At 30.9% G+C, this 21483-nt stretch overlaps 1 protein-coding gene across 3 annotated transcripts in view; it reads right to left on the bottom strand.

The window, feature by feature from the left end:
- The window catches only part of LOC124369311 (KICSTOR complex protein SZT2-like), a 295343-nt gene that overhangs the window by 156301 nt on the left and 117559 nt on the right, over window positions 1-21483 (bottom strand). For all 3 annotated transcript variants that reach the window (XM_046827256.1, XM_046827257.1, XM_046827258.1), the window contains exons 20-22: window positions 8558-8691; window positions 4964-5088; window positions 1036-1242 (exon numbers count right to left, since the gene is read on the bottom strand). In XM_046827256.1, coding sequence (XP_046683212.1) covers window positions 1036-1242; window positions 4964-5088; window positions 8558-8691 — 466 coding nt within the window. The remainder of the gene's footprint in view (window positions 1-1035; window positions 1243-4963; window positions 5089-8557; window positions 8692-21483) is intronic.

Raw genomic sequence — 21483 nt, 5'->3', positions numbered from 1 at the left:
ATTAGTATTATCAACTAAAGCATAGATATGAATTTATATTATTATAAAATTAACATTAATATATAATTGAAAAAAACAATACAATTAAAAAAATTAATAATAACACTCATTGTTTGATAGCTAACATAATGGTGATATAACTATTATTTACATAGTCTAATGTGTCAAGCTACAAAAAAATTTCCGGAAAACAATTTCCATTTTATATTTTTAACCCCTTTGATACCATCCCATTTCAATCCCCACCAAAAATAGTATACGTGCCCATCAATTCCTTTCTTTGATTCCATGAAAAACTATGTTGTGTGATTACAATGCAAACTGGTTCGTGGCTCCTAAACCTATCAGTTTCGGTTTGACCCCACATTATTGAGGTTAAGTGAAAGAGAGGACTTCATAGTCCTAAATTCGCCTCTAATAAAGCCAAGTTTCATTTCATTTCATTTCCAAGTTTAATTATATTTCGCTTTAAACAATTTTAAATTTTATTTTCTACAACTACTTGAATTTGAAATCATCTGCATACAAAAAGGTGTAATTTGGTTTGCACCATATATGCAGAGTAAATCTAAACCCATATGACAAACTTTCAGGATGTGCAAGAGGGTACCTGAAAAACTATATTTTTAAAAACCTATTTAATTTTTTTACAAACCATCTAATTCTTTTCCAAATACCATGCATAACACTTGATTCATTTGTCTAGTCAGTGATTCCATTGCTCTAAACTATTCTTATATTTACTTTCAGTAATATCTGACAGCTCTTGTCTCTTATTATTTTGACATACCGTAAGTTCTAGAATCTGTCCATACTCTTTATCATATGTATAAATAAGAACGTAAATAAATAAGGTATGTAACCCATATAATTTTGAAGTTAATTTATTTAATGCTTTATCAAACTGATGTTAAACTCTAGAATTTACTCAAGAAGTTTATCACATAGATTCAGATACATCCTGTAAGAGCATAACACTAAATATCTACTAAATTACAATATCAAGGCAACTGATTAAAAAAAAATTAAATATACCCCAAGACTGTCGTCGAGGAAAGGGAAGTGGATGCTGTTGAATGTCACGTTGACGCTTGAAGATAGATTCAACAAAAAGCTTGGACTCTGCCTGACTGAGAAATAGTTCCTTGTCATGGAGACTCTTGAGCTGCATGAAAAGAGTCTCCATCAGCAGGATGTTGGGAGCATCCGCCGGGTTCTTAACACTGTGGTCCTCACCCAGATCTACAAAACATTACATTTATTATTACAAACAGTTTGGACACTACCTGACTGACAAATAGCTACTTGCTGCGGAAACTTTTGAGCTACAGGAATAGAGTTTCTATCAGCAGAGTGTTGTGTGCATCTACTGGATTCCTGACACTTCCTCACCCAGATCTATAAAACATTAAATTTATTTTAACAAATATCTCATATACTGGCAAATTGAGGTACTGAAATGAAGACACCCAAAATTTGCCCTTTGTTTAGATTTTTATCGAAACTCTCCCACCAAGAAAGCCAGGATGTGTAGAGTTGAAAGGAGCACTCAACAGACAAGTGGCCCTGACTTAAGAGATGACCACTATGGCAAGGCGGCGTGACACAGGTTAGGACAGGGATACCTGGCAGCCGAGTGTAACTCCACATGTCCCCATAGGGTTGTTTTTTAAGTTCGGTTCTTCATTGTAAATAGTTTAGCTGAGTGGTACCATCGTACAATAAATAGAAAAATAAAAAACATATTTCGTTTTATTTAAGAATTCCCTAGCTTACCTCCAAATATCATCCTCCTCCCCTCCCCCATCACCCTTCTAATGGGGGGAAAAGGGAGCATAACATGTTTAGTGGAGATGCTGGGTAGTTCTGAGACACAGTAGCCTAAGAGTTACTGAGACTCACTAAGAAAAATAATAATTTAAAATTTGTATTATTAATAAAGATGTTTTACTTTTACTAGGACTGATAATAATTTGGGTTGTTGAACAAACTATAATAAAGAAGTCAAATTAGGAAAAGAAGTAAAATGAAGTAACAGTAAACTATTTTACTGCTGATTTTGTACTTCATGAGTTTTAAAATAAAAAACTAACACACAAATAAGCGTAAACTTGTATTTACTACATATATATGTATTTATTTTATGGAATTTTTATTGTTTATTTAATTTTTGGAAAGAGTTTGATTTATTTTACTGCCCAGTTTCTAATGCCAGTTTATTTTGTCTGAAATAATGTTCTGAGAATAGAATAGGAATCCTAATTCTTGATTGTTTGGTTGAATGTTGGATGTTAAAGAATTTACTTCCTGAAGACAACACATGAAGCCACCAACATAAAACAAAGGAGCATTGTTTAAATGTAGGGTTGTGGAAAATACAAACAACAGCAATAACAGTTAAATGTTTGTAGTGGTCTAATGTATAAATAAAGTGATTATATAACTGAATTTGTCATGAAGTGACTATTAAATTAAATCAGTACTGAACAGTGGTTTTACATTATTTATGAAGCGATAACTACACTGGTGTAGTGGTGGTAAGATTTTTTTATTATTACTTGTGGTGTAACAAATAGTGTTCTACGTGTTAACCTGTATTAGCAACACACAACCAAAATTAAAAAAAAATATATATGTATCTAGTTAATATCATTATGCACAATAAGAGGAATGGTTGAAACTATAATAACATAAGAATATTATTTTAATGCTACGACAAAATAATAATAATAATAATGTTGTAATGATTTTTATAACAATATTCACTGTACAGTTTGTACTTTAAAACTACATATAAATGAATAAAGAATGATTGTTGTCTACTGTCTATTTTTTTTATGGTGTCAAGAGTGGATTTAAGGGGCCGGTGTTTTTTTATTCATTAATTGTTATCATGTTAATGTACTAGTTTGTTACAGTAAAAAGTAGTTATAATAAGTGTTGAGAGGTGACTAATACACACATATAACTGTGTTATAACTTACTCAGAACAGGACACTAGTTTTAGTTTAGTAATAAGAAGCAAAAATATCCCAGTCAGAAAATAGTTAAAAGTAGGAAGTTTTATCATTTGGGGAACTGGCACAAAGGATTGATACAATACCTATAACTACAACCCTAAGAATCTATAGTGACATAATGTATAATCAAGACAGCCCAGGTCATATGTAGGATTTTAATAAACCCCAGGATGTCCATATTAGGAAAGAAATATACTAGGAAGGGGAAATCTCTTGTATGCCCGATTTTAACTACTGCAACTCTATGATCAATAACATGATCATACTTGGCAAAAAGCTCCCAAATTTTTGGAATTATTGTTAATGTTATGCTGACCATTTACGATTTGTAGAGGATATCATGCCTACAGAGCAGCCACGATGTTCAAACTTAAAGATCAGTGATCAATTAAAATTTTGTCATTAGTGTTTTCTATTCTAAACACAGGACTTACAAAAATATTTTTAAAATGATTTGAAATTAATTTTTTATGAAGTTTAAGAAATACTCGTTCTGACTCATACATCTTGCATATACCTCATATCACAGGACTGCACTTTTTGACAAATCTTTTACAGTTGCTGCATACTGCTTTTGGAATTCCCTTCTTATAACCATCATATCCAGTGAAAGTCATCCCCAGTTTATGGTTGAAGTTAAGAAGTTATGTTCATATATAGAGCGGATAACTGGAATTGGTCTGTTCTAAGTGCCCTGGGCTGTATCATTGAGAGTGACTGTGTATGTGTATGACATTTTCATTTTTGTTTAAGGCAAGACATTTAATTTAAATAATGTTGATAAAAAATTGTAGATAGCTATGTCTAGTTTATAGTACAAATCTAGGTTATGTATATATATTATTATATAGGTTAAGTATAATACACAACCATCTGGCCCTAACTTTGCCTATTAAATTAAAGAATCTTTAATTTAACCCCTATAACGTCACAGACGCCGTATGGCGCATAGACAAACTATCTCCAAACGGCAAAGACGCGGTACGGCGCATCGACACAAAACTGCGTCTATAGCAAATTTAAGTTCCTTTTAAATCCGATCAATGTCACTAACGGTATGCGTCAACCATGTGTGTGGGTTATTGACCTATGTCAATATAAGCGTCAAAATATAGCTGTCGCGTTACATTGTTTGAAACAATAGACGCTGTGTCTAGACACTCTCCCCGCCACACGGCACAGACACCGTACAGCGCGCATGCTTTTGTTTGCAGTTTGGCTTCAGGTAGTGTGTGTCTAACCATCGCTGAGTCGGTTTCCTTCGTCGTGTTTTCTGTTTATATGGTTTTTATTTATTTTTAATTTTATTATATATAATTTATTTTAATTATATTTATATAATTGTCTGGTAATGTTTATAGTTTAGCTAATAAAATTTTGTGTGCCTTTTATTTTGACTTTATTTGTATCTACAATTTAATGTCCCATAAATATATGTACGTAGAAGATAATTTTAAAATTTTTACTTTTTTATACATACCATAATTATAGAAAGTAAAAATAAAAATGAACTTTACACATTTAAAATTTTTTTTTTTTAATATTGTGCCGTTTGCTGGAAGTTGTGAAAAGATATACTGACGATATAAGGGTTAAAATATGCCAATGCAAAAATGTGATAAGTGGACATCACTAGGAAGATTTGGACACAATAAAGCAAGAAACAATGAGAAAACTAAAAAGCCAAGAACTTCCAAGAGTGCTTTAAACAGTGGGAAAGAAGATTGAATAAGTGCATAGCAACAAATGGAGAGTACTTTGAAGGGGACAAAATCAATGTAGACTAAATTTAGCAAAATGAAGTTTTTACAGCCTCAGTTCATGTATTTATTGGACAGACCTTGTATACTAAACTCTATTATTAATATCATGCAATGAGGACTGACCTAATACTATTAAAATAGTTTCATTAAAGATCGATAAAAATAGGAAAAATTAACTACCTTGAATAAACATGGGAAACTCGAGTTCGACCTGTTGACTTTCTGGTAGAATGTTGATCACATTGTAGGGAAATGGTATTCTTTGTATTCTCTGGTCAGAAAGAGCAGTGGCATGCGGCCAATTTCTGGAATCAGAAACATATATCTTTATTCATTTTAATCAAAACAAAACGAGGTACTAAATTTTAACTGAGATGAGATAATATTATGGCCTATTATAATGAAGTATAATAGATGAGGTTATTTTATAACTATTATTATTGCCTTATATAGCTCTATCCATTTGTTATTTCCTTGTTATTTACTTTATCCATTTAATTTATGAATATCTGTTAATTTATTCATTTTATTCATGGATTGTGTTTATTGAAATATTATATATATTAAAACATGTTCTATTGCAATTTGAACTTATCATAGACATCTCTCTATCTAACAGGAAATCCAGATTTGGGTGCTTCAAACAGTCTAGAACCTTCTCTTCTCTGGGTTTTTATATATGACCAGAGTTATTTCATCTGTGTTCTGTTTTCTATTGGTACTCTTTCCTGTCACCCCCTGTTATATAGTTTTCCACCCTATACTTAAAACTTAAAAAAAAAATTATTAAAATATACTCTTTACTTTTATAAGCCCTTCTTAGTGCCTGGGTGCTATGTAACAACAAACACAGATCATTGATGGGACGCTAACACTATAAATTTGTGTTTCTTCTATATTCAATTCAAATCAATTTTCTTATTACTGTTAAATAACACATAGGCTTTGTCACATAAGTCAATTAAATATTAGCACAATAACGTAGATAAAATAATAGACATTTAACTTCAGTACACATTTTATGTTATAAGATAATTTGTTGTTTATAAAACTTGTTTTAGTCTAAATATAAATACAACAATTTACAAATATAACAAATAACAAAATATAAGAAAAGAATACTTTATGAAACACTTACTTTATTTAATGAAACATTGTAGAATTAGTCAGAACAATAAAAAGCTTTTTTTATACCATTCCTTAAGAAATAATTTAAAACTATTTGCAGACAAGGACATTACATTTAGAGGTAATTTGTTAAAAAGCTTTATGCCAATATGTATGAAACTTTTTTTGTCTTACATATTGGCATAAAGTTTTTATACTTCCACTGGGACTCCTCCTCTATAAAAAGATCTACATCTTTAACATTCAAAAGGCCTTGATTAGAGCAAAGTACCTGGAGGTGTTAGGACTCTTCTTCTGTACTCTGTGTAGTTTATTCAGAGACATCTAGTGGGGAGACCTTGCTTGTGAAATCTGGAGCTAAAGCTGTGGCTTGACTCCAGAAGGAGTCATTGTTAAGCAACCATGCCACACTCAAAGCAATGAGTAAAAATTGTCGGAATCAGCCAGAGGAACCATGGCTACATTCCTACTGCCTCGACTGTTTTAGATAAATTTAGGAATTTCACTGGAAATTTGACCTATAGGTCTAGGCTGGAGGAAGGTTCTGGTTATTAGTTCAAAGCTCACATGATCTTAAAAACTCTAATAACAAAGATTCGTTTGGCTTTTTTGTTCTTCAGGTGCAACAAAAGTATAAGTTGTGCAACCGGTAGTTTGAAAGTAAGGGTAAAAAGAGACAAACAACAAAGCGGAGCATGATGTGGCATGGAGTAGCTATATAAACAATCTCATGTCAGCATGGTAGAGCGGAGCACGCAGGAGTGTGGCGTCACAGCATCTCCCATTCGTTGTATTGAACCTATGCAGTATGGACTTTGAACTCCTTATACCAAAGCTTTTCGAAAGGAAACCCACATGGCAGTACCTTCACAAGCTGTACCACAGGGTGGCTGAAGCTAACATTAACTCTCTTAGCTTGTATTAACGAAATTAAATAAGTATATATTGGCAGTAACATTTAAGATGTGAGGGGCAAGAGCTACTTTGAAACATTGCAAGTTTATTTATGTTTTTAAATTTGATATGCTTTCGGATAGAGGCCAGTTCAATTTTTCAAACAGAATATGTAGTCGAGTGAGACCTCACTTTTCCTTATTTGATACCTTATAAGACCATAGAGCTGGGAGGGATAAGAGGCACAGAGAAAAGAAGATTCATATTAATAAAAACAAAACTGAGTTAAATTTTGAAGAGGACATCTATAATATATAGTAATATTTAATAAGAGTCCATTTATTATAACCCAACTTCGGGCTTTTAATAATTTTGTTTTTAGACATGTATTGAGCTCCTTGATGTTTCTATCTGAGAAAAATAGAGTAGTGTCATCAACAAAGAGTACTGTTTTTGCAATAATGAAGGAATGAGAGATGCCGTTGATGTACAATATAAAAAGAACTGGTCTCTAAACTGATCCCTGAAGTACTCTAGCACCTATTGTATCCTGTGAAGAGGTAAGTACGATTTTTAAATTATCCACCATATGCTTCCTATTATATAAGTATGATAATAACCAGTTCCAAACACTGACCCATACTCCATAAAAGTGCAAAGTTTCCAACAGAAGTTTGTGGTTAACACAGTCAAAAGCTTTTTGACAAGTCACAAACATCTGATTATTGTAAATAATAATGATCAGCTTATAATAGTTTTAAGCTATCCGTTACTTATAGACTCCAATCCTGGACCAATCTTTCTTCTTCATTGTTGAGCTCTCTATCATCTAAGGGTGATTCCATTGAGACTGTGCTTCAGAAGAGTGATTCCACTGAGAAAGCTCTCATTCACATGTCTCTTTGATGACACTGGGATCTACAATCCTCTTCCTGGCAGCCCCAGAAGACTAGGATCAATTTCTGTACAGGATCCTAATTGTTAACCTTCTTATAGAAAAGGGTTAACAAGCACTCTTGTGGAATCACCCTAGATGACCCACCAATGAAGAAAAGTGAGTAGTTCAGGACTGTAGACCTGGCATAAAGGTTAATGCCTATAGATGCATTAATGAAGTAAATTACTTGACTGACGAGATGTAATTTAACATGTCAAGTTAGATTAAAAAATACAGCAACTCCGAACTACCATTACTGAATAACTTAGATTTAAACACAAATAGTAAATATGAGATCTAGGTCTAATAGAATGGTGTATACTTATAGTACAGAACAGTTTAACTTAAGTAATTATAAACTCACAACTGCTACCACTCAGTGAATGATGTAACAAGTAATTTTATCCTGCATCATTGTGATACTAGTATCAATCCACTACAAATGATCAGCTATGATTTTTAATTAGAGTAGTACAAAGTTATGCTGAAAGAATTTTAAACCTTTAAGACTGTTAATGAATTTGGGTAAATATTTTCAACCTGTCTCAAGAAATATTTGAATGAGTTACCATGCTACCAATGCTTGTTTGGTATTCCAATTATAGCTGTCTACAATTAAATAACAAAGGTTTAATACTTAAGAAAAGTGACCATTTACATCTAGGCACGAGAGCTGTGTTATCAATTGCAAATGTGAATGCTCTGATAATCTAATAGTCTAGCTTCCTTGGAAACTTTTAAAATCAGTATTAGAAACAGTAAGTATAGTTTTATAACTATACAATAGTCAACATCCAAATAAAAAAATTACTCACTCAAGAGGGTTGCGAGGCTGTATTTCTAAGGGATCCACCCTTGGTGGGGACGGTAGTAAGGGGTTCTGACTCATAAGGCACAGTTGCTCGAAGGTCAACAGGTTGGAAATACACTCTACATCCATTCGCCACATCTGGAACAGTTAATTCAAAGTTATATTTGTTCATATATTAGCATAAATAAACTACAAATATTGTAATTACCCTACAGCAAACTCTAAAGGTACATTTACAGTTGTTGGTGATCAGTTGTTTGTAAACACAATCTCAGAATTGTGGCCACAACTAGAAAGTCATTGCAAAACACACATATATAGAATAATCAAATGGTGAAAATCTTATATAAGGTGCCAGCAGTATAAATGGAAAGACTAGAATAATGTTGCATAGTTTATGAAAGGACAGTAATAAAAATATGATTTGTGCTGGCACCCACAATTCTATCTACTTTTGAATAAACCTGTATCCAAATTTTAGGACAAGTAGAAGGACCACCTGAACTTGCAAAGAATATACTCAAGATATAAATTTATACAATTATTTTTTAATTTAATTTATGAAGTAAAACTATTTTAAAATGCAGAGACGACTCAAGAAATGTTATCTTACTGAAATATTACGAAAAATGTTTAACTTGGGAACTCCATACAGTATAAAACTTAGGCAGACCTTTACATGAGTGTTCTGGTCAACTAATTCTATGGTTACTGTATAAGCTGCTGGAGTTTAGGTATGTTTTCTGGTAAGGATGGCATTACACTTTTTTCATTGCAAATGCTACAAGAGGTGACATTTGGAGATAGAGGAGGCCAAGTTCAAGAATGACACTTCAAACATTCAAATAGTTAAACTAAAGGCAATCCAATAGAATTATGACAGTTGAATAGTATTAATATTGTTCTAATTATGGAAGAAGTCATAGCATTAAAAAGATTCCTGCTGTTTTCCATTTAATAATGAAAAAGGACCAAACACTTGTTGCGAACTTACAGAACATATGTGAGTAAGTTATGGAGAATCGTCAAAGATATATAGTATAAACTAATTAAAATTAAAATACATTATATATATATATATATATATATACACCCCATATATATATATACAGGGTGTCAATTAAGTCTGGAACCTCTTTTTTAATTTTTGAACCACAAAAGAAAGAAATACCAAAGTTCACATGTGCTTACTGGTGATAGTAACGCACACATCTGCCCAATTACCGACCGGATAATCCCTTTGGGGGACGGTCCACAAGGAGTCAGACAAAATTCTTAAATAGCAGCATAGGTCAAGTTTGGTATTAAATTAAAGGTCTTACTTAGCAGAGTACAATGCCGCAAACCGGACTTCAAAAGGTTGATTCATTCAGTAGTTATAGCTATTTGAATTTTAAGACAATTGAACAATGTAAATTATTAAGTATTACAAGTAAACACCAATTTTTAAGTACCTGTGATCAAAGTAAGTGTTCAAAATGTTCCCCTCCCATCATCTGACAATGTAGTAATCGAAGCCAGGAATCAATAATTATTACCAATAACACAACTACTGTTAGAATGTGAAAGTGGCAGATAGAGTCATACACAGCATCCACAGAAACTTAACGTTTGGGCAGGTATTACAGGAAATCAAATTATGGGCCCATTATTTATCAATGGTAATTTAAATGGTGACTCGTATCTAGCAATGCTCCAAAATGAGATAATTCCTGCACTACAAGCTGCTCTTGGTCGACAATTTCAAAGAATTTATTTCCAACAAGATGGCGCGCCACCACACTTTGCTCTCCTTGTTAGAGAATACTTGGATACAATATTCCTTCGCAGATGGATTGGAAGACATGGTGCAGTAGAGTGGCCTGCTCGTTCCCCTGATTTATCTCCGCTGGATTTTTTTCTTTGGGGATACCTCAAAGATAAAGTTTATCGTACTAAGCCTCGAGATTTGGCGCACCTAAGAAATCTCATAGTCCAAGAAGCTCAAGATATACCTCGTGACTACCTTCAAAATGCAGTGGATGGCTTTTACAACCGCCTAGGACATTGCCAGACGATGGGAGGGGAACATTTTGAACACTTACTTTGATCACAGGTACTTAAAAATTGGTGTTTACTTGTAATACTTAATAATTTACATTGTTCAATTGTTTTAAAATTCAAATAGCTATAACTACTGAATGAATCAACCTTTTGAAGTCCGGTTTGCGGCATTGTACTCTGCTAAGTAAGACCTTTAATTTGATACCAAACTTGACCTATGCTGCTATTTAAGAATTTTGTCTGACTCCTTGTGGACCGTCCCCCAAAGGGATAATCCGGTCGGTAATTGGGCAGATGAATGCGTTACTATCACCAGTAAGCACGTATGAACTTTTTGGTATTTTTTTATATTGTGGTTTAAAAATTAAAAAAGAGGTTCCAGACTTAATTGACACCCTGTATATATATATAATTTTCACTGACAACAGATATTACAATCAAAATAAATAAAAAAGAAAAAATTAAAATACTAAAAATATGATGGTGCAGCGTGTCAATTCGAGCTATCAAGCAGGTACTCATTCAAGGAAGAACATACCACCTTCGCCTACTTATCCTTTATAGCTTTTAACATTTATTTTAGATCAAGACAAGTGACATGGGGAAGGATGTTATTAAAAATGTTTAAAGGTAAAAATTATGGGTTTTTTTATAAATTAAGTGAGATTGTGGTGGGGATACTGAAACTTTGAATTACACCTTGCATTAAACTTCGTAATAACACTTCCTTGTATTAATCTGTATATTCTTACAAGAACAAACTCAGAACATTGTCATTTTGTGTTCAGACCTGATGAAGTTGAAGTGTTTAATACTTGAATATAACATGTTTGTTTCAAGTACTTCAAACTGTGTTCTGTAGTATTCCAATTTCACTGCTACATCTAACAGTAAACTCTTGACTATATTAAAACTGTCCCTTATCTGGTTCACAATTTATTGTTTACTACAGGTTTCCCAGTTGATTTATTCTAACAAATGTAACTATTACCCTTGAAACTCAAGTGCAACTTGTGGTTACAGTGTGTACAGGAAGTGTTTAATTTTATTTTATTCTAAAGTTACTTTGCAATAATGTATAACTGATTGATAAGTATGCAACATTAAGACATAAAATATTTTCTTGCCTCCTTTTTCTAAATATCTGATAAGTAAATAAAACATGAAAAACCAAACTTGGGTTTTTATTTCCAGTGGTACCAACTTAATAGTTCTACAACATTTTAATCACCTGTACTATATTTTCAAATAGGATTAATCGTTTAATCTAACCATATACAGCCTACCCTACACAGCTATAATATTATAACTGATTTATAATGTTTAGTTTAAAATGATACTATACAACACTTAATCTACAAAATTCCTATTTCCTGAGTTTTCACATAAAATGTTTTTTGAGATTGAAACATTCAATTTGTAATACTGATTTTTAGTTGGAGAGAAGAGGACATCTTATAAGAGAGCTGAAGGATAATATTCCATATAGTACAATTGTTAAATCTTTAACAGCAACAAACGGGCTAAGAAACTTTGTATAAAAGCTCGCCAAAAACACAATTTTTATATAAATACTTCATTAACATGCTGCGACCAAAAATGTGAAATATATGATTTAAATGTTGGTTAGTGATAAAATATGTGAATGCAACTTTATATGAAACAGTATAAAACATCTTAATAATTTGAGTTGAATGTCTTCAAAATATATGAAACAACAAATTTATTAAATAGGCAATTATTAGTAAAGTAAAAATACTCATTTTTTATTTTCAAACAAGGTTATGTCTACTATTCCAACTTAACAACTCCTTAGAGAGCTTGATATTGGTAAAGTAATTTGTTGCAATATTAATCTATTGCAACGTTATTCTGTCTCCATTATTGTATAATTTTAAATTAGCTCATATTTTATTGTTTAATAAAATCATACATGCACATAGAAACCATAGAAATTAAATGAGTTTGATAAGAGTATTAAACAATGATTATGCATACAACCATCCTCTGCCTCAAGATTTAATTAAATATTAAATTGAGAGAAGGAATTAAGGCTGAATCCAAATCGGACTACAGCATTTTTAGAGATATAAGTAAATTGCAATATACAATTTTCTAGAAAATTATAAATGGAATGCCAATAAAAGTATTATAATTAAAAGTTCAAGAGCCACAGAATATTTTGGTTTGTTATCAAACTATACAAATTGTTTGTGGCATTATTGGAACTTAAAAATGCTAATAATCTGAAAACCTTTTAAAACAAATTTTTAAAACCATTTTATTGGGAAAGCTTTTTATAGCCTTCAATAGGTAATTGAGAAACAAATGACACGAGGTCAGCAGGTCATTTGCCTCTTGTGAATTTTTATTTATAAAAAATTGTATAGCTTGTGATTTTATTTGTATTGTCAGTAAATATTGTATGAATTCTTATATTATTTTAATGATCACTAATGTATATTTTAAATTTAATTAACTGCACAGAAAACTGTTGAGTCCAAACTGAGTAAGTAAATAAAGAAGTTTGAAGTACAGATAATTATTCAGTGATTATGGAAAATAAAAGTGAGGATGAAGGGGCCAGACATGGGATTTTTTAATTGCCTAATGTGACAATTATCTTATCAGCACACAAACCCCTATAATAGTTTCAGTTCTCTCAAAACTTCTCACAATATTGATCTTTAACGGATCTGAAATTACAGTGGAGACCTAATATGACTGTAATACAACACACACTTTTTATTGATACAGGACATTTAATAAATAAGACTTAATTGATCTGTCTGTACATGCTGTTTACAAGAATAAAATAATAGAAGAAGTATTTCAAATACAAAAGAACTGTATGAAAAAACTTGTTGCGTTTGAACCTTAAAATATTTAATTTTTTTCCTAGTTCAATATAATTTGATTAACCAGATTTGAAAGTATTAATAATTGCAATGGCTAGTTATCTGTCATAATGTGACACAAGCGTTTCGATTCTGGTGTTGTATTCATCAACTGCCAATGAGCCATCAATTCATTAAGCCATAAATGTGTGTGTAATTAAGCCTCATTACTTCAGAGGTGTGTTCGCTCTAAAATCACTTTGAGGGAAAAATCATGTGCCATGTTATGATTGTAGGGAAATAATAAAAAAAGAGTCCATTTCAAAAGTACCAATTTCTGTTTTATGAAGCAGGTCTATCAGGATGAACATTGTCAAGATGAAATGTGAATACTGCAGACAATATTTTATGTATCTTGTTCTGGAAGAGTTTCTGGGGTTTCTACTAAAAACTTTTGGGCACTCAAACACCACAGATTTAATATTTAGTAGAACTTTCTACTGAAATTTATTATCTACTGCAGTTGATATTTTGAAATATGGTCAGTAAACAAAACTGCAGTGAGACTGTGTCTCGTTCAAATGCGCAGTGTGACGTAGTCTCTTTTGTGCTGGAGATTCTACCAATTCTACTTGTGCCGGCACTAACGATCTAATAACTCCTAATCTGAAATTATATAATGTTTTCTTGGGTCTGTGCATATTGTGTAAGCCATGGGCATTCAACAACAACATTTGTGTAATATGGATGGCAATTTTTTTGTTTTTAGGGTTGTTTTTTTATCGACTCTATCACAGGGGTTGTAACTAGGCATTTGATCAGCCCTATTTACTCCATTTATAAATGCATTACATTTTATAATTTTGTTATAAAAAAAATTTTCAACGTGTGAAGAACTCAATTCCTTTATGTTTTTTTAATAGGTACATTATAAACCTATAATGCTATAATCATAATAGACTATAAAAGATATGACTTTTTATGTAATAGCCTTTTTGATAATAAATATTTTCCTCTATTATATTGTGTTGGTTACAATGTTTTATCTCAAATGGTTCTCAACTTATAGCTGGCATAGGATCCTTATCCCTGCCAAGTCTTTTTTCCTCCTTTCCAAGTTCTTGACCACGCTGGAGGGTGACAATATTATGTTTCATGATCACTATAGTATCCTAAACAGTACTCAAGAATAAAACTGTGTAAGACTTTCAGTTGATGCTCAACCCCTATTGGCTCCTGTACTACTTCCCCAATTAACACAACTATAACATTCAAATTTCAATCAAGCTATGCAAGAAAGTGGTTTCAACTCACGAGCCATTACTAAACTACAATCACTTCACCTTTACTTGCTTCATATAATATGTTTGTTAGTCTGAGCCTATGGCTTTATTATTTTGAAATATAGTTTATACATTTTATTTATTTACAAAATTGTTGTCTTTATTACTAAATTTGGCACCATATTTTACAAAAAGTTAGGTTAAGCTAGAATCTTCATGTCAAATTATGAATTTTTTATAAGGGATAGTCCATCAACTATTTAAACTACTTTGAAGGAAAACTCCAATATTAGTCAAATGTGTCATAGTATTTCTAAAACTACATTTAAAGTAAAATGGAGTTTTAAACCTTAAAATCACAAACTCATGTCTAAAATATATTTTAAAATGGTTTAGGAAATCTTAATAAAGCAATTATGTCTTTTTGGTTTGTGAGAATAGTGACGAAAGTGTGTAACATTGTTTATACAATGACAATAACCTGAACGAGCTGAAAAGGTCATGACATATAAGATGACAAATTTAACAGATAATTGTTCACCTGATGAGACAATGTTAACACCTCTTCATCTGAATTGCACTGGATGCTAGGTTACCTAGACAAACCTCCAACATTGTCTCTAATGTCAAAACAATGCAAAGAGTTCATTTTGAACGTCTTCCTCACGTAGGAGAAATGGAGTAAAAGACTCACTATTCACAAATTTAAGTGTTTCCTACTTTTCCACTAAATTTTAGTTTAATTTTACACTTTGTGATGAAAATCACAAACATAAAAAAAATGTTTAATAATTTGGTATGTTAATAAACATACAACTTATAAAAGTCCTACCTACATAAAGTGAACCATATAAAAATATCATAAAATTAATTTTCCAACCTCTCAGTTCAACTCTTATTCACTCATTTCAACTCTTATTCACTCAAATTTTACATAAAATGTCGACAAAATCATTGAACTTAAAATAAAATCAGTGTGAATTTATTAGATAAGAATGGTAATCCTTTGATAGTGATTTATTTGCCATCACTTGATGGTAACAAATTTCAGTAAGTGCATATATTCCATAGGAGGGATCATTTAATGGAATTAAGTTCCAATAACTCCTGGACTAAAAAGAGATGGGGTGCCATTGTCTCGTTGAGAGAAATAAGTTATTTTGTCGTGAAATTTGATAAACTACAAAACCAACTATAAACTGGACAAGGAGATTATATCCAACAGCAGCATGTCTATCTAATATTTGATTAAGTTCAAACCCATCATCTCACATGCATTGTTAGGAGAGAGGGGAAGTGAAAGGGTTAGATTTAATTCTTTGTTGTATTTCAATAGTATGGAGTGTTTTGAAAAATGTATATGAAAATGAAATGGAGCATATTTATAAATTGCTAAAAATGGAGGCCAGTGGAACTACTCCTTTACCTGACCTTCTTTCAGATTGACAGTAGATTAAAATCAAACCAGTCATTAGACTACAGTTTTTCTAATGACAAGTGGAGACTGTAACTACCACATGTATTTAATTATCAAGTTTATATTCTTATTTTTACTTTTGCTTGCTGTTTTCTTTATAAAAAGTTAGATTTTGGTAGAAGTTGTATTCAAAAAAGTGTATAGTGAGTTTATCTTGAATTTCATGGTATCCAAATATAAGTCAAATATAATGTCGGGTTTAATAATAGTGTGGGTTGGTTGAAATAACATTCAACAAAAGCTCTCAGCTCAGTTTATTCAACACATTGATCCAGAATAAACAGTTTATTATGAGAGACATAAACAAAAGTATATAACAGTCAAAATAAACTTAAAAGAAAGGGGGCATCCAATTGTGAAATGTATAACATTTTTCTTAGTTTTTTCTACTTTTAAATGCACAGTAATGTAAGATCAATCAGAAACAACCACTATTAGTAGTTGATGGTTGGGTTAAGGAATGGTGTACTTTATTGTTATACCTCAGATCAAATATTGTTTGACCACTAATAATAAAACATATATTAATTAATAATGGTCTCATTTATACAAAACAAAGTAGGTAATGAGATTACTTATAGTGGTATGATATTTTAGAAAGAATCGAAAGATTACTGTGTTCATTACTTTTTGAAATTCCAAAGAGCTTTATTTCATCTGAAAAAGGTATTAAATGAAAGAGTTACTTATTTCGAATTCAATTTATTTCTAACATAATTAATACTAATGAAATTCTCCAATGATGTCCACAAATCTTAATTCTCCAATGATGTACTACAAATCTTTAAAACTCTCCACCTCCCACATCTTTATAGAAAGACTTAGAATTGAGTTCCAAAAATTAAACTCTTTTCATACAGATATATATATAGGATCTAGTGAACATTAAAATTGAAGTCCAAAAGCTGGAGTCTGGAGTTTGGGTGTGAACTGGAACACACTTCACATGATCACACCTTACAAGTCTGAGTCAGAGGTGTAAAGATAATTCTGGTGCCAGTTAGTTAGATTATGTTATGCTAACTCACTGCTTTCAAGTAAAATACACTTTACAGTAAAACAGCTCTGTACACATCAAGGCAGTGTTTTGGAATACTTTTCAAATTGTTGGCCACTTATTATGAATGGCTATAAACCACAATGTAGTTGTTGACGTTGACCATCTGTTTTTATACATTTAAATTAACCTACTTAAGTACTTAGTAGTAACATGATTAACATTCATCAAAAGCAATTAAGAAAATTGAGTGATGGAATTGTTCATTGCAACAACAACAAAACACACACACACACAAATTCCAATTTAAAAATTAAAGTTCAAGCATTAGTACTTAAACTGGCAATCTGTTCTTTTTGAGACAATAATTGTTGTTATGATGACAATAGACTGTTTAAATTGATACCATAATTTGTTTAACGAGTTTTATTACACTTAAAAACTTCTAACTTTGTTTTCTATAAAGTTATCATTTTAAACTGTATTATTTTTTTATATTATGTTACTCTTAATATAACAGGTGCACAGCTTGCAACAAACAATAGGACAGTCAATCAATCAATCAATCAAATATCTTTATTCATTTGAATACATCAAGTGTACAGGAATAGTGTCAAAATGCCATCATACATATGGCCAATCTTATTACTAAAAATATTTGCTAGTTTGGTCTTTTTAATGACATGAATTCCTCCAACGAGTATAAACTAAGGCTTATAATATACTTTTTTAATTTGGCTTTAAAAATATTAATATCATTTTCCTTTAGAATATTTTCATGCAAACGCCTTAAAAATACTTTTCCAATGTAATTTGGTTTCTTTTTATATAACTCAAGTCGATGGTGCTCTGTTATTATAGTATTTTTCCATCTGGTGTTGTGAGGGTGTATGTCATTAATTACACTTGAATCAGTTTTTACAATTAAGATTGTTTCATATATGTACATTCCATATACAGTCAAAAGTTCTAATTTTGTAAAATATTCCTTCACAGAATCATTATTTTTCAGACTTAACATAATACGAATCCCTTTTTTCTGTAGCTTAAGTAGTTTATCCAAGTTTTTTTTTGATGTTGAACCATATAGACTTATTCCAAAGTATATGTGAGACTGAACATGTGCATGATAGACTGATTTTAACATTTGGTGATTACATAGATATCTCATTTGTCTAAGTGCATAAATTCCTGAGTTAACTTTACTTATTACGTGTTTTACATGGTCGTCCCAACTAAGGAACTTATCAATTTTCAGCCCTAGAAAATTTGTTGTATTTACTTCTTCAACTAAATCCGTATTATATAGTACCCTTGGTTTGTCAGTATTTCCATTCTGTTTTGTAGCAAAGGCAACAAATTTAGTCTTTTCAATATTTAAAGTCAGATTATTTGTTTTTAGGAATTGGTTAACTAATGCCAATTTTTGTGCTATATTCCGCTCTAGTTCTTGAAGAGTTTTTGCAGAAAATTTTAAATTTGAGTCATCAGCAAATAAGGTTAAGTATTGGTTTTTATTATTGTTTATTATTTGTGGCATATCATTTATGTAACATAAGAACAGGATTGGACCCAATATACTCCCTTGCGGTACTCCAAATTTTATTAACTGCAAATCTGAATGAATTTTATTTTTTTTGTTATTTTGAATGTATGATAATTCTACAAATTGTTTTCTGTTTGATAAATAAGATTCAAAGAGCTTGAATGACGTTTTTGTAACACCCATTTTTTGTAACTTATCAAGAAGTACATCATGCTTAACGCTATCAAACGCTTTAGACAGGTCCATAAAAATTCCTACTGTCTTCTCCCCCTTATCGATTGATTCAATTACTGACTCCAAGAATGAGGTGGCCGCTGTAATTACTGATTTGTTTGCACGAAATCCGTGCTGGGCAATATTCAACATTTGATTCATTTCTAAGTATTCTACTAATCTATTATAGATGGCTTTTTCAAAAATTTTGGATATATTAGATAACAGAGATATGGGACGGTAGTTTGAAATGTTTTGCTTGCTTCCTTTTTTAAAGACTGGTATTATTTTTGAAACTTTTAATAAGTTTGGAAAATTTCCAGTAACAAATGCAGAATTAATAAGATGACTTAAAATTCTAGATAGATTTTTTTTAGCCGCTTTTACTACTGAAATCGGTATCTCGTCATGACCACAAGAGCTCTTATTTTTTAGAGAATCTATAATATGTTCTATTTCAGACTCACTTACTGGTTTTAGGTAAAATGCTGGTTGAAAGATATTATGTCTTTGGTAACTAATTTGATCAAGTGGGTAACTCATGCTATCCAGAGATTGTTTACTCCCCACACAATTTACTACATTAACATAGTAGTTATTGAATTTTTTACTTATAATAAAAGGATCAGTGTAGAAGTTATTATCAATTGTTAGAGTGATATTTTCAGACTGATGATGGTTCTTATTTCCAATCTCAGAATTTATTACTTCCCAAGACGCTTTTGAAATATTTTTGGCAATTTTTATTTTATGATCATAATAGTTTTTCTTGGTTTTGTTTAGTTTCATCTTAAAAATCCTATTTCTTTTCCTCAGGTACTTAAATAAATTATTATTTTTACTGTGTCTTGCCATTTTATATATTTCAGTCAACTCTTGTTTTTCATCTTTAAGTTCAACTGTCACCCATTCGTTTTTCTTTTTTGTTCCCTTAATTGTTTTAAAATGAAATGATAAGTCAAAATAATATTTGAATATATCATAAAAAATCTTGTACTTAAGGTTCGAATTTGCAAAATATACTTGGACCCAGTTTTCCTTCTCCAGAAAAGAATTAAACGTTTCAACATTCTCTTTGGATATGACACGCTTAAATTCTGATATTGAAATGTTTTCAGTTGTAGATTTTTTCAAATTTAACAAGTCAATTAATTGGCCATCGTGATCAGATAGCAGTGTTATAATCCCTTCAACTTTTATTTTACTTGTAGGGATATTAGTAAAAACATTATCTATAGCAGATTCAGAGTCCACAGTTACTCGGGTTGGGAAGTTCACTAAGTATTTCAATCCATGACTTTTTAAAATATTATTCAATTCAATTTTATCTGGTTTGTTAAGTAAAACATTAATGTTAAAGTCACCTACAATCAGAATATTTTTAAATTTTGCTAAAATATAATCAATTAGAATATCTAGTCTGCTCAAAAATTCATATACGTCAGACGATGGGGACCTATACATTCCAACAAGTACAAATACATAATCATTTAGAGTACATTTAACAATACAAAATTCACATTGAAAATCTTCACATAGTTTGTCAGCTAAAGGTATTGACATGTTACTTACTTTTAGATCACACCTGGAAAGTATTAAGACTCCCCCCTTTGTAGTACTATCTCTACAGTAACTAGAGGCAGTGCTAAAGTTATGCAAATTTAGCCTTTCTAATTCCCAACTTCTAATGTTATGCTCAGTGATAACACAAATATCAGGTTGAACCTCGTCAATTATAATTTGAAGTGAATTTAATCGTGACGGAAGATGCTCAATATTCTGGTGAAAAATTCTGATCTTTTTATTTATTTTTTGTCAGCGTGTTTGTGACCGGTATAATTTTGCATTATTCTATCATTAACTTGTTTGTTATCACTACAAAAGGGTGAGGAACCCACCTCCAGATGCGAGCTCAATCTAAAAAACCATTATCATTAATTGTTAACAGTGACTGCAATATCCTGCAAGCAATTGTGTAGCAGCGCATTATTGAATGATTTGTAGTGAATATTGTGTTTTCTACAATTTATTAGTTGTTTTAAGTAATTTTGAATTATTGTTAGTTGATTGAATTATTAGTTTTAATGTAGAGATGACTATACATATTTTTATATAGTAAGCTTCCATTATACTTCATTTAGATAAGATAGTTGTTTGTCTTTTGTATCATTGAAACAAATTCGTTTATGAAATGTTTATGATTATTTTATATTTAGCATTTGATTTTTTTAACTGGTATATTAACATGTTTATTTCAGACTTTGATTTTTTTGGTAGGGATACTGGTTGATAGAACTTTGTTTTATAAAAAAGATTTTAAAAATACAAAGAAAGAATATAATAACATGTTTAATATATATATAGTATATATAATTATTAATATCTATATATAACAATTAATCATTACCTAAGAATGAAGAGAAACAATAAGACTCTATTACCCACAAAATAAAAATATATGTTTTTGAATAACATTATTATTGCAATACTGGAAGAATCTTTTACAGTATTATTACAGTATAAAAGAATTCTAT

This window comes from Homalodisca vitripennis, chromosome X, assembly GCF_021130785.1.
Source record: "Homalodisca vitripennis isolate AUS2020 chromosome X, UT_GWSS_2.1, whole genome shotgun sequence".
Taxonomy (NCBI): domain Eukaryota; kingdom Metazoa; phylum Arthropoda; class Insecta; order Hemiptera; family Cicadellidae; genus Homalodisca; species Homalodisca vitripennis.
The sequence above is the reverse complement of the archived record's forward strand: the minus strand, read 5'-3'. Positions and strand labels throughout refer to the sequence as shown.